The sequence below is a fragment of the Scyliorhinus torazame genome, chromosome 4 (assembly GCF_047496885.1).
Source record: "Scyliorhinus torazame isolate Kashiwa2021f chromosome 4, sScyTor2.1, whole genome shotgun sequence".
NCBI classification, from domain to species: Eukaryota; Metazoa; Chordata; class Chondrichthyes; order Carcharhiniformes; family Scyliorhinidae; genus Scyliorhinus; species Scyliorhinus torazame.
In genome coordinates, this window is record NC_092710.1 from 108,169,558 (window position 1) to 108,184,268 (window position 14,711).

The following is a 14,711-nucleotide window of genomic DNA, read 5'->3' on the forward strand; positions in this document are numbered from 1 at the left end:
TATTTCAGGCTGCATCGGTGGACGAGACAGGGATGCCCCCTCTTTATTCCATGGTCCTTTCTTAAACGGGCCAATAAGGTAATCATTCGTTCTGTATGGGCGGGCAAGACCCCGGGAGTAAAAAAGGGGATGCTTGAGCGGAGCCGGGGGAAGGGCGGGCGGGCTGGCGCTGCCGAACTTCAGCAATTGTTATTGGGCGGCGAATATAGCCATGATCAGGAAGTGGGTGGTGGGGGGAGGGTCGGTATGGGACCGTGTGGAGGCGGCTTCATGCAAGGGCACCACACTACCAGAAGGATGTGAGTGCTTTGCAGAGTGCGCAAATAGGTTTTACCAGGATATTGACTGGTCCGGAGGGTGTTAGCTAGGAGGGGAGGTTGAATAAATTTGGATTGTTTTGGTTGGAAGAACGGAGGCTGAGGGGAGACCTGATTGAGGTCTACAAAATTACGAGAGGTATAGGCAGGGTGAACAGTCAGAGGCTTTTTCCCAGGGTGGAAGACTCAATTACAGAGGGCACAGGTTCAAGGTGAGAGGGGGAAAGTTTAGGGGAGATGTGCTGGGAAAGTTTATCACGCAGAGGGTGGCGGGTGCCTGGAACGCGTTGCCAGTGGAAATGGTGGAGGCGGGCACAATAGCAATGTTTAAGATGTATCTTGATAGACACATGAATGGGCTGGGTCCCACAGTCCAAAGACGTGCCGGTTAGGTGGATTGGCCGTGATAAATTGCCCTTAGTGACCAAAAAAAAGGTTAGGAGGGGTTATTGGGTTACGGGGATAGGGTGGAAGTGAGGGCTTAAGTGGGTCGGTGTAGACTCGATGGGCCGAATGGCCTCCTTCTGCACTGTATGTTCTATGTCTATGTCTATGTCTATGAATGGAGGGATACGGATCGTTTGGGCATTAAGTAGTAGGTGTAAATAAGGAATCTGAATCAGCGCAGGCTTGGAGGGCCGAAGGGCCTGTGCTATAATGTTCTTTGATCAACCTCCTTAAGCGCTCTTCACAACTATCTTTGTGTCACCTGCAAATTTAGCTACCTTCACTTTACTCTCTTCAATTAAGACTGATAAAAATTGCTAAATATTGAGGCCCCAGCACAGATCCCTGCAGGATTCTGCGAGTCAGAAAAGGACTCATTTGTGCACCTGTGTTTTCTGCCAGCTAGCCAACCTTCTATCCATCCATGCTAATATGTTACCTCCGACAACATGAGTTTCTTTCTTCCGCAATAACCTTTGATGTGGCATCTTATCAAATGTCCTGGAAATCAAAGTACATTACATCTACTGACTCCCCTTACCCACAGAGCATGCTACTCCGTCAAGAACTCCAGTAAATTGGTTAAAATGACTTCCCTTTCACAAAACCATGGTGACTCTTCCCGATTATCTCAAATTCTAAGTGCCCCCACTAGAACTTTCTTTAATGTTTGATTCTTGCACCTTCCCCATGACAGATGGCAAGCTTGAATTTTTGCTTTCTGCCCTTCCCTTCTTGAATAGGAGTTACATTTTTCAGATTTAGCCTCAATAACTGTATAACAAAACTATTTTTCGAGCAAATGTGATCATTTATAATCAGTTTTCTTGAAGATATCAGGATTTATTTAAATCCTATATCAAAATATGGCAGATCAATTCTATTGTGTCTGAGGATTTTCCATGTACCTTGTATTCTTTTTTCCAAGACTCAAATAGTTCCATGAAGATGTTCCCTTCCTCTATTAGCAAGGTATCCATTCGGTGTGCTTTCCCAAAGGATAAGATGGCTTTTAACGCACGTTCTGTCTCACTCGCAGCCCACAGTCCACGACTAGTGGTAGGCAAGCGTTCATCAATCATGCCCTCATCCTCTTCAATCATCTCTTCGAAGATTGCTTTCTGACCTTTAACACTGGACAACAAAGGCAAACATTAGTTTCCCCCAATATAAAATACACATTCTCCCTGTAGGGTTTCTGTTTATCTTACTATGAAATCCATCTCCAGTCTACATTGGGACGTACACCACTTACATATAAAGAACAAAGAACAATATAGCACAGGAACAGGCCCTTCGGCCCACCAACCTGCGCCGGTCATTCTAACCTTTGCCAAAACCCTCAGCACTTCCTTGTGCCGTATCCCTCGATACCCATCCTATCCATGTATTTGTCAAGATGTCTTTTGAATGCTGTTAATGTATCTGCTTCCACAATCCCCCTGGCAACCCGTTCCAGGCACTCACCACCCTCTGTGTAAAAAAACCTGCCTCGCACACTCTTCTAAACTTTGCCCAACGGACCTTAAACCTATGCCCCCTGGTGACTGACCCCTCCACCCTGGGAAAGAATGCCTGCCCATCCACTCTATCCATGCGCCGCACATAATCTTGTAGACCTCTATCAGGTCACCCCTCAACCTCCATCATTCTAATGAAAACAGTCCGAGTCTATTCAGCCTCTCCGCATAGCTAACACTCTCCAGACTGGTAAACCTCCTCTGCACCCTCTCCAAAGCCTCCACATCCTTCTGGTAGTGTGGCGACCAGAATTGTGTGCGATATTCCAAGCGTGGCCGTACCAACGCATGATGTGCCAGTTTTTATACTCGATGCCCCGTCCAATGAAGGCAAGCATTTTGTATGCTTTCTTGACCAATTGGTCCACTTGTGTTGCCATTTTCAATGATCTGTGGACCTGCTCGCCCAGATTTCTCTGACTTTCTATATTCCTAAGAGTTTTGCCATTTATGGTATATTTCCCCACTGTTAGGCCTACCAAAATGCAGTAACTCACACTGGTCTAGATTGAACTCCATTTGCCATTTCTCTACCCAAGTCTCCAACCTATCTATGTCCTGCTGTATCCTCTGACAATCCTCAACACTATCTGCCACTCCCTCAACCTTGGTGTCATCCGCGAACTTACTAATCAGACCATCTACATTTTCCTCCAAATTGTTTATGTGTGTCCAGAGAAGTTATGCACAGAGTTGGAGAGACAAACTTAGGAAGGCCAAGTGTGCACAGGGATACTCTGCAGTTCAAACAATCACTGCAGTACGCTGATAACGCCTCCATTGCATGGGCAAACAATGCTCCTGTATTTATTAGGGCTTTGCCCTCATAGTTACCTGGAGTCAAGTGGAAACAAACACCGTGTGCAGTGGCAGTTCTCTCATCCAAATGGTTCTTTGATCAATTGTGGAAATTCCTATATCCGAACTGCTCCAGTATTGGTTTAACCATGTCTGCTGCAGAGGGCAAATCTAAATAAAATCTTCCATTTCCAGACATATAATTTTGGAGACATCTGAATCCCCAAGAGACTGTGCTGACTTCCACAAGGGGCTATTCACAATATGGTCATTAGTCAAATGCGATGTCTGAGTTTGCATGCTGCCTGGGGGTAAAATAGGTACTGGGAGATCCTCAATTAGCAGCACAGTGCACAATAAAACATGTGAGGCTCCCAACAGCCTAATCACAGTAGAGACTTGCGCCAAATAAAAACGCATATATATGTAGAATCTCTAATAAGGTATGTCATCCTCAGACGCTTTCTAGAAGCATAATCAAAGAATATTTGACAGTGAGCCACATTAGGAGAAATTAGTCCAAATAAGTGACGAAATGTTGTGTCAAAGATGCAGGTTTTAAGCAGTGTCGAAAAAGCGAAGAAAAAAGAGAGAGGTGGGCAAGTTTACAGAGGGAATTCTAGAGCTTAAGGACCAGGCGTGGCTTTCAAGTATGGAATGAAGCAAGAGGCCAGAGGCGCCATAGGCTAGAAGAATACAGAGATCTCAGAGAATTGTAGAGTTAGAAGAAGTGACATAGATAGGGAGAAAGGAGGAGCAAGACCCTGAAGGCATTTGAACGCGAGGATGAGATTTTTTTTAAAATCAAGGCATTGTTGAATCAGGAACTACTGTACTCTAGTGAACACAGAGGAGATAGATGAATTCTGGTAGACAGGTGATGAAGGAGAGGACATTGGAGCCTCTTCTCTAAATATACACACTTTTATTTATTTATAGAGATAGTGTCATGTTAAATGATGGTCACGACTGGGAGTTAAATATCCAAGGGTATCAAACTATTCGGAAGGACAAAGTGGATGGTAAGGGAGGTGCTGTAGCTCTGGTATTTAAGGATGACATCTGGGCAATAGTGAGGGATGACATCGGTGCTATGGAGGATAAGGTTGAATCCAATTGGGTGGAAATCAGGAATAGTAAGGCGAAAAGGTCACTGATAGGAGTAGTCTATAGGCCACCAAATAGTAACATTATGGTGGGGCAGGCAATAAACAAAGAAATAACGGATGCATGTAGAAATGGTACAGCAGTTATCATGGGGGATTTTCATCTACATGTCGATTGGTTTAACCAGGTCGGTCAAGGCAGCCTTGAGGGGGAGTTTATAGAATGTATCCGCGATCGTTTCCTAGAACAGTATGTAATGGAACCTACGAGGGAACAAGCGGTCCTAGATCTGGTCCTGTGTAATGAGACAGGATTGATTCATGATCTCATAGTTAGGGATCCTCTCGGAAGGAGCGATCACAATATGGTGGAATTTAAAATACAGATGGAGGGTGAGAAGGTTAAATCAAACACTAGTGTTTTGTGCTTAAACAAAGGAGATTACAATTGGATGAGAGAAGAACTAGCTAAGGTAGACTTGGAGCAAAGACTTGATGGTGAAACAGTTGAGGAACAGTGGAGAACATTCCAAGCGATTTTTCACAGTGCTCAGCAAAGGTTAATACCAACAAAAAGGAAGGACGGTAAAAAGAGGGAAAATCAACCTTGGATATCTAAGGGGGTGAGGGAGAGTATCAAATTGAAGGAAAAAGCATACAAAGTGGCAAAGTTTAGTGGGAGACTAGAGGACTGGAAACTCTTTAGGGGGCAACAGAAAGCTACTAAAAAAAGCTATAAAGAAGAGCAAGATAGATTCTGAGAGTAAACTCGATCAGAATATAAAAACAGATAGTAAAAGTTTCTACAAATATATTTTTTTTAAAAGTTTCTACAAATATATTAAAAAAAAGAGTGGCTCAGGTAAATATTGGTCCTTTAGAGGATGAAAAGGGAGATTTAATAATGGGAGATGAGGAAATGGTTGAGGAACTAAACAGGTTTTTTGGGTCGGTCTTCACAGTGGAAGCCACAAATAACACGCCAGTGGCTGATAGAAATGAGGCTAAGACAGGTGAGGACCTTGAGAGGATTGTTATCACTAAGGAGGTAGTGATGGGCAAGCTAATGGGGCTAAAGGTAGACAAGTCTCCTGGCCCTGATGAAATGCATCCCAGAGTGCTAAAAGGGATGGCTAGGGAAATTGCAAATGCACTAGTGATAATTTACCAAAATTCACTAGACTCTGGGGTGGTTCCGGCGGATTGGAAATTAGCAAACTTGACACCACTGTTTAAAAAGGAGGTAAGCAGAAAGCGGGTAATTATAGGCCAGTGAGCTTAACTTCGGTAGTAGGGAAGATGCTGGAATCTATCATCAAGGAAGAAATAGCGAGGCATCTGGACGGAACTTGTCCCATTGGGCAGACGCAGCATGGGTTCATAAAGGGCAGGTCGTGCCTAACTAATTTAGTGGAATTTTTTGAGGACATTACCAGTGTGGTAGATAACGGGGAGCCAATGGATGTCGTATATCTGGATTTCCAGAAAGCCTTTCACAAGGTACCACACAAAAAGTTGCTGCATAAGATATAGATGCATGGCATTAAGGGTAAAGTAGTAACATGGATAGAGGATTGATTAATTAATAGAAAGCAAAGAGTGGGGATTAATGGGTGTTTCTCTGGTTGGCAATCAGTAGCTAGTGGGGTCCCTCAGGGATCAGTGTTGGCCCCACAATTGTTCACAATTTACATAGATGATTTGGAGTTGGGGACCAAGGGCAATGTGTCCCAAGTTTGCAGACGACACTAAGATGAGTGGTAAAGCAAAAAGTGCAGAGGATACTGGAAGTCTGCAGAGGGATTTGGATAGGCCAAGTGAATGGGCTAGGGTCTGGCAGATGGAATACAATGTTGACAAATGTGAGGTTATCCATTTTGGTAGGAATAACAGCAAAAGGGATTATTTAAATGATAAAATATTAAAACATGCTGCTGTGCAGAGAGACCTGGGTGTGCTATTGCATGAGTCACAAAAAGTTGGTTTACAGGGGCAACAGGTGATTAAGAAGGCAAATGGAATTTTGTCTTTCATTGCTAGAGGGATGGAGTTTAAGACTAGGGAGGTTATGCTGCAATTGTATGAGGTGTTAGTGAGGCCACACCTGGAGTATTGTGTTCAGTTTTGGTCTCCTTACTGGAGAAAGGACGTACTGGCACTGGAGGGTGTGCAGAGGAGATTTACTAGGTTAATCGCAGAGCTGAAGGGGTTGGATTACGAGGAGAGTTTGAGTAGACTGGGACTGTACTCGTTGGAATTTAGAAGGATGAGGGGGGGATCTTATAGAAACATACAAAATTATGAAGGGAATAGATAGGATAGATGCGGGCAGGTTGTTTCCACTGGCGGCTGAAAGCAGAACTAGGGGGCATAGCCTCAGAATAAGGGGAAGTAGATTTAGGACTGAGTTTAGGAGGAACTTCTTCGCCTAAAGGGTTGTGAATCTATGGAATTCCTTGCCCAGTGAAGCAGTAGAGGTTCCTTCATTAAATGTTTTTAAGATAAAGATAGATAGTTTTTTGAAGAATTAAGGGATTAAGGGTTAAAGATATTCGGGCCGGAAAGTGGAGCTGAGTCCACAAAAGATCAGCCATGATATCATTGAATGGCGGAGCAGGCTCGAGGGGCCAGATGGCCTACTCCTGCTCCTAGTTCTTATGTTCTTATGTGAGAGTACCTTTAAGAAATGGGTGTTTAAGAAATGGGTGTTTAAGAAATGGGTATTATCAGTGATATCAGAGTGTGGGTGGAGCTGGGCTGTCTGTTAGATTTTTACTTTCGTTTTAGGCTGTTTGCTGCAGGGTGTGTTTTAGTTTTGTTTTCAGTGTTGGAGCTGAAGCCAGACAGAGCAGGTGTACTGTTGATCTCTCTGCCATGAAAAGACTATCTCTTGATCATTTGGTGAATTCAGAATTATAAATGTTCTCAGCAGTGAATGTAAACCTAATGTGCTTCTGTTTAAAGTTTTTTTTTAAAGTCTTCTGGATGTTAAAAGGACAGATTATGGATTACTTAGTGTTGTATTCTTTGGGGGTTGTATTTGAATTAATGGTTGCTAAAATGTTCACTGTTTGTTTTAAAAAAGTTAACTTGAATTCATGGAATAAACATTGTTTTGCTTTACAAAATACTTTTCCATTTCTGCTGCACCACACCTGTAGAGAGGGCCGTGTGCTCCCCATACCACAATCTAGTAAAAGTTGAGGGTCAGGTGAACTCCATGATACACTTTAGGGTTCTCTGAACCCTGGCCCATAACAACAGACATGACAAGTTGTGCAACTCAAACTCTCAATCCCTCTTTCAATTTGTTCCTAAATAAGAACACAGTCCCCAATTAATGCACCCCAACTGAATACAATTAACACCCAATTAATATACAATTAACAGAGAGAGTGTCCATTTCATATTGGGATGCTGTTATAACCTGCCTACTTACCATTGGCTGGGGACTAATGACTATCCCACAATCCTGTGGGAGTATGAGCTTCCCCAATGAGGGGGGGCGGAGAAACCACTAGTAAACTCCTAGTATAAATAAGCTGGCCAGTTCAGGAACCAGGAGGAAAGGAGTATGTAGCAAGGGAAGTTACTGCTACTGTTATGTATATATGTTATAGTAAATAAATGTTATTACTTTGTATCCTTAAAACTCGTGCTGGATTCTTCGTGGCCCTTACAAAACTGGCGACAAAGGTAAAAGTGAATAGCTGTCTACACTGCTGAAGCCACCTCCCTGGATTTTTGTTGGATACAGGTTGGAAGTTGTTTTCTATTATACCATGCCTCTGTATGGACGTTTGGATGTTTTTGATGCTGCGCTGGAAAGCTGGAACCAGTACACACAACGGATGCGTTACTATTTCCGGGCAAACAATATCACCGAAAACGAGTGCCAGGTGGTCATATTGCTCACCGCCTGCGGCCCGCATACGTTTGGGGTGATTAGGAGCCTTACGTACCCAGCTGCGCCGGACACCAAAACGTTTGATGAACTTGTGAATATAGTGGGGCAACACTTTAACCCAACCCCGTCCACGATAGTCCAGCGTTACCGGTTTAATACCGCTGAGAGGACCCCCGGAGAATCCCTTGCCGATTTTCTATCCAGGCTACGCAGGATTGCGGAGTACTGCGACTATGGTGAGACCTTGTCAGAAATGTTACGCGACCGTTTGGTTTGCGGTATTAACAATGCAGCCACCCAGAGAAAGTTGTTAGCGGAGCCAACATTGACTTTTCAACAGGCCATTCAAATAGTATTGTCCCGAGAGAGCGCAGAGCGAGGAGTACAGGAGCTACAGGGAATGGAAGTGCATGCCTTGGGGCGCAACCCTTTCCGTCCAAAAACGTCCCCCCGCACTCCTGTGGTACCTTGGGCGAGGCAACGTCTGGACCGACGCCAGTGGCCATCGGACATTCCTCCCCGAAGGGAGCCTTCTCCAGAGCCAATGGATGAGGAACCATGTCCGTGTCAGACTTGTAGGCGCCAACCCCGTCGTGGACGGCGGTCCTGGGGACGCCAGAGGCGCCGTCGTTCCGACCGAAACTGGGACCAGCCCAGAGGCCGTACCTTCCATGTGGATGAACCTGTGGCAACTACTCCTGAGGACGTGGAGACGGAGGATGACTGCCTGCAGCTGCATTGTGTGGCAGCTCCCCGTGTGGCCCCCATTAAGGGGACAGTACGGGTCAATGGCCACCCGCTTGAGATGGAGTTGGATACTGGCGCAGCGGTCTCCGTGATCGCCCAGAGGACATTAGACCGCATCAAGCAGGGTATACAGACCCTTACATTAACCGACTCACAGGCCAGGTTGGCCACCTACACGGGGGAACCACTGGACATTGCAGGAACTACAATGACCCGTTGTCTATGGACGCCAGGAGGGGCGTTTCCCACTTATCGTGGTGCGCGGCCATGGGCCCAGCCTGTTGGGTCGGGACTGGTTGCGCCATTTGCGGTTGCAATGGCAGCACATCCTCCAAACAGTTTCTGAAGGGTTGACTGAGGTGCTAGGACGATACCGAGATGTATTCCAGCCTGGTTTGGGGAAAATAAAAGGGGCTGTAGCCCGTATCCAAGTTGAACCAGGAACCACGCCGCGCTATTTCCAGGCACGCCCAGTGCCTTACGCCTTGCTCGAGAAGGTAGAAGGGGAGTTCACTCGTTTGGAGAGTTTGGGTATTATCAGGCCCGTCCGTTTTGCTGACTGGGCAGTACCAATTGTACCTGTAATGAAGCCAGATGCCACAGTTCGCTTGTGTGGCGACTATAAACTTACAGTCAATGCAGTTTTCCGACTCGCCCGATATCCAATGCCTCGCATAGAGGATCTCTACGCGAAACTTGCAGGTGGACTCTCGTTCACAAAATTAGATATGAGTCACGCCTACCTGCAGTTGGAGCTGGACCCTGCCTCCCGACCATATGTAACTATTAATACACACCGGGGCCTGTATGAATATACACGGTTGCCCTTTGGAGTATCCTCTGCCTGCGCAATTTTTCAACATGTTATGGAGGGCATTTTGAGAGGTTTACCACGTGTTGCTGTCTACCTAGATGACGTTTTGATTACAGGGACGTCGGAGCAAGAATATTTGGAAAATCTGGAGGCTGTCCTTAGACGCCTTTCGGAGGCTGGAGTCCGTTTACGTCGCATAAAGTGTATTTCAGGCAAAGGAAGTAGTCTACCTAGGTTATCGGGTGGACCGCGAGGGTCTGCACCCCGTCACAGAGAAGGTGCGCGCAATTCAACAGGCGCCCGCCCCGACTGACACTTCGCATCTTTGTTCTTTTCTCGGTCTCGTAAACTATTACGGGAAGTTCCTCCCCAATCTGGCAACTACGCTGGCCCCCTTGCACCTGCTGCTAAAGAAAAATCACACCTGGGTTTGGGGTCAGCCGCAAGAAACCGCCTTCCGGCGGGTAAAGCAACAATTGTCGTTGTCTGGGTTACTAACCCACTACGATCCTGGAAAGCCTTTGCTCGTCACATGTGATGCATCCCCGTATGGTATTGGGGCCGTCCTGTCCCACAAGATGGAGAACGGGGCCGAGCGACCGATAGCTTTCGCCTCCCGCACATTGACTGCAGCGGAGAAAAAGTACGCGCAGATCGAGAAGGAGGGCCTGGCAGTGGTTTTTGCGGTGAAACGCTTCCACCAGTACGTGTACGACCGCCATTTCACTATCATGACTGATCATAAGCCCCTGCTGGGACTTTTCAGAGAGGATAAGCCAATACCGCCCATTGCTTCTGCACGGATCCAGCGCTGGGCTTTGTTGCTTGTTGCATACGAGTATTCTCTGGAGCACAAACCAGGTACGCAGATAGCAAATGCCGATGCACTGAGCCGATTGCCTTTATCGACCGGCCCCGTGTCGACCCCCACGACCGGTGAGGTGGTTGCAACCCTAAATTTTATGGACACCTTGCCTGTCACGGCATCACAGATCCACGAGTGGACCCAGACGGAGCCAGTCCTGTCAAAGGTTCGGCACATAGTCCTGTATGGTGGGCAGCATAGACAGCTCCCAGGCGAGTTGCGGGCATTTTCCTCCAAGCTGTCAGAATTCAGCGTGGAAGACGGCATCCTCTTGTGGGGGACGAGTGTGATTGTCCCGGAAAAAGGCCAGGAGCTGATACTATCAGGCTTGCACAATGGTCATCCAGGTGTGACCAAAATGAAAATGTTGGCCTGGAGTTATGTCTGGTGGCCAGGCCTCGACACCGACATTGAGAAGGTGGCCCAAAACTGCGCCATTTGCCAGGAGCATCAGAAGCTTCCGCCGGCCGCGCCCCTACATCACTGGGAATGGCCAGGGCGGCCTTGGGCACGCTTGCATGCAGATTTTGCAGGCCCTTTAAGGATCCATGTTCCTTCTACTAATTGAGGCCCAGTCCAAATGGCTAGAGGTGCATAAGATGCAGGGGACAACTTCCTGCGCAACAATTGAAAAGATGCGTTTATCGTTTAGTACGCATGGCCTCCCCGAGATGCTGGTCACGGATAATGGCACTCCATTCACGAGTGAGGAGTTTGCTAGGTTCACAAAGATGAACGGCATCCGCCATATCCGCACTGCCCCTTACCACCTGGCTTCAAATGGGTTGGCAGAGCGCACAGTGTAGACATTCAAAAGAGGCCTAAAGAAGCAGTCTTCCGGATCAATGGACACAAGACTGGCTCGCTTTTTGTTTACGTACAGGACCACCCCCCATGTAGTGACTGGGGTAGCTCCCGCAGAACTCCTAATGGGCCGGAGACTTCGCACCCGCCTTAGTATGGTTTTCCCGGACATTGGCGCAAAAGTACGCCGCACACAAGAACGGCAGGGACAGGGATTTTCTCGGCATCGTCCGATTCGGCAGTTTGCGCCCGGTGACCCAGTATTCGTGCGGAATTTTGCTGGTGGTGCCCAAGGGTTCCTGGTGTAATCTTTCGCCAAACGGGCCCTATATCTTACCAAGTGCAAGCCCAGGGTCGTCTCCAGCGAAAACATGTAGACCACGTTCGGTCCAGAAGATCATCCCCTCAAAAGATTCCCCGCCCCCGGAGCTCATTTCAACAGCCGCAGAGACCAGAGACAAGGGAAGATAGACCTCACAATCTTCCACTGGTGCCTCACTCGAAGCCTGCGCAGGTCGTTACGGGACCGAATGGAGATAGAGACGCTGACATGACGGAGGCAGCAGACTCTGACTCAGAGATGGAGACACAGGATGCATCAGAGGGGGAATCCTCGGGTCCACGGGCCGTGGATGTACAACCGCGCCGTTCATCACGGAAGCGCCGGTCTCCATCTCGTTACACGCCGCCTGATCCAGCGCCGCGTGCAAATGGTGTCCGGCCTGCAGCCAAACGAGTCCGACGCCCTCCTTCGCCAGGGTCTTCAGTGGATTCCTTGGACTTTGGGGGGGGGGGCGAGGGATGTTATAACCTGCCTACTTACCATTGGCTGGGGACTAATGACTATCCCACAATCCTGTGGGAGTATGAGCTTCCCCAATGAGGGGGGCGGAGAAACCACTAGTAAACTCCTAGTATAAATAAGCTGGCCAGTTCAGGAACCAGGAGGAAAGGAGTATGTAAGCAAGGGAAGTTACTGCTATGTATATATGTTATAGTAAATAAATGTTATTACTTTGTATCCTTAAAACTCGTGCTGGATTCTTCGTGGCCCTTACAAAAGATGCCTTTTGGCTAAGATGAGCGTGACGTCAGGTGTAGTGTCTGGATCTGGTATGTCTCTCTTGTGGGGACCATGAATTGAATTCAATTTGAATTGGTTTTTGGATCAGGCAAGGAGTTGGATTAGGGGTTTGCCCCTGTCCACACTCTGAGCTCTGGCTTTGTAACTCTGATAAAGTAATTTTTTTTAAAACCAGAAATCATACAGGGAGAGAATATATACTTTATTTTTCAACCTTTGCCCATTTATGCAAACCAGGTATCAAATTTACAATAAAACATGCTGTTTACAAAGCTGTGGTAATAACTACCCTCCTATATGTATCTGTGAAAGATGGACGACCTACTCCAGACATATTAAGCACTTGAGCAGGTTCCACATGAAATCTGTTCAGAACGTTTTGTCAGGTAGAAGGTGGGATTGGCGAGGAGAGCATTGGAAAAATCTAATATGCAAGAGATGTGAGCAGCTGAGGTAGGGATGGGTATGAGTGATATTGCAGAGGTGGAAAATAAATGGTCTTGGTGATAGAGAAGATATGGGTCAGATGCTGAGTTCAAGATCGCAAACAATCTGCTTTAGTCTATTGTTCTGTACCAGGAGCAGTGTTTGTCATATTGTGACAGAGAACAGGTCTTGCTGTGTTAGAACATAGAACGATACAGCGCAGTACAGGCCCTTCGGCCCACGATGTTGCACCGAAACAAAAGCCATCTAACCTACACTATGCCATTATCATCCATATGCTTATCCAATAAACTTTTAAATGCCCTCAATGTTGGCGAGTTCACTACTATAGCAGGTAGGGCATTCCACGGCCTCACCACTCTTTGCGTAAAGAACCTACCTCTGACCTCTGTCCTATATCTATTACCCCTCAGTTTAAAGCTATGTCCCCTCGTGCCAGCCATTTCCATCCGCGGGAGAAGGCTCTCACTGTCCACCCTATCTAACCCCCTGATCATTTTGTATGCCTCTATTAAGTCTCCTCTTAACCTTCTTCTCTCCAACGAAAACAACCTCAAGTCCATCAGCCTTTCCTCATAAGATTTTCCCTCCATACCAGACAACATCCTGGTAAATCTCCTCTGCACCCGCTCCAAAGCCTCCACGTCCTTCCTATAATGCGGTGACCAGAACTGTACGCAATACTCCAAATGCGGCAGTACCAGAGTTTTGTACAGCTGCAACATGACCTCATGACTCCGGAACTCAATCCCTCTACCAATAAAGGCCAACACTCCATAGGCCTTCTTCACAACCCTATGAACCTGGGTGGCAGCTTTCAGGGATCTATGTACATGGACACCTAGATCCCTCTGCTCATCCACACTTCCAGGAACTTTACCATTAGCCAAATATTCCGCATTCCTGTTATTCCTTCCAAAGTGAATCACCTCACACTTCTCTACATTAAACTCCATTTGCCACCTCTCAGCCCAGCTCTGCAGCTTATCTATGTCCCTCTGTAACCTGTTACATCCTTCCGCACTGTCGACAACACCACCGACTTTAGTGTCGTCTGCAAATTTACTCACCCACCCTTCTGCGCCTTCCTCTAGGTCATTGATAAAAATGACAAACAGCAACGGCCCCAGAACAGATCCTTGTGGTACGCCACTTGTAACTGAACTCCATTCTGAACATTTCCCATCAACCACCACCCTCTGTCTTCTTTCAGCTAGCCAATTTCTGATCCACATCTCTAAATCACCCTCAATCCCCAGCCTCCGTATTTTCTGCAATAGCCTACCGTGGGGAACCTTATCAAACGCTTTACTGAAATCCATATACACCACATCAACTGCTCTACCCTCGTCTACCTGTTCAGTCACCTTCTCAAAGAACTCGATAAGGTTTGTGAGGCATGACCTACCCTTCACAAAGCCATGCTGACTATCCCTGATCATATTATTCCTATCTAGATGATTATAAATCTTGTCTCTTATAATCCCCTCCAAGACGTTACCCACTACAGACGTGAGGCTCACCGGTCTATAGTTGCCGGGGTTGTCTCTGCTCCCCTTTTTGAACAAAGGGACCACATTTGCTATCCTCCAGTCCTCTGGCACTATTCCTGTAGCCAATGATGACATAAAAATCAAAGTCAAAGGTCCAGCAATCTCTTCCCTGGCCTCCCAGAGAATCCTAGGATAAATCCCATCAGGCCCCGGGGACTTATCTATTTTCAGCCTGTCCAGAATTGCCAACACCCTCTTCCCTACGTACCTCAATGCCATCTATTCTAATAGCCTGGGTCTCAGCATTCTCCTCCACAACATTATCTTTTTCCTGAGTGAATACTGACGAAAAATATTCATTT

At 46.8% G+C, this 14,711-nt stretch overlaps 1 protein-coding gene across 2 annotated transcripts in view; it reads right to left on the bottom strand.

Moving 5' to 3' along the window:
• Positions 1 to 14,711, bottom strand: part of shprh (SNF2 histone linker PHD RING helicase) — a 169,310-nt gene that overhangs the window by 42,464 nt on the left and 112,135 nt on the right. For both annotated transcript variants that reach the window (XM_072498445.1, XM_072498444.1), the window contains exon 21: positions 1,673 to 1,898. In XM_072498445.1, coding sequence (XP_072354546.1) covers positions 1,673 to 1,898 — 226 coding nt within the window. The remainder of the gene's footprint in view (positions 1 to 1,672; positions 1,899 to 14,711) is intronic.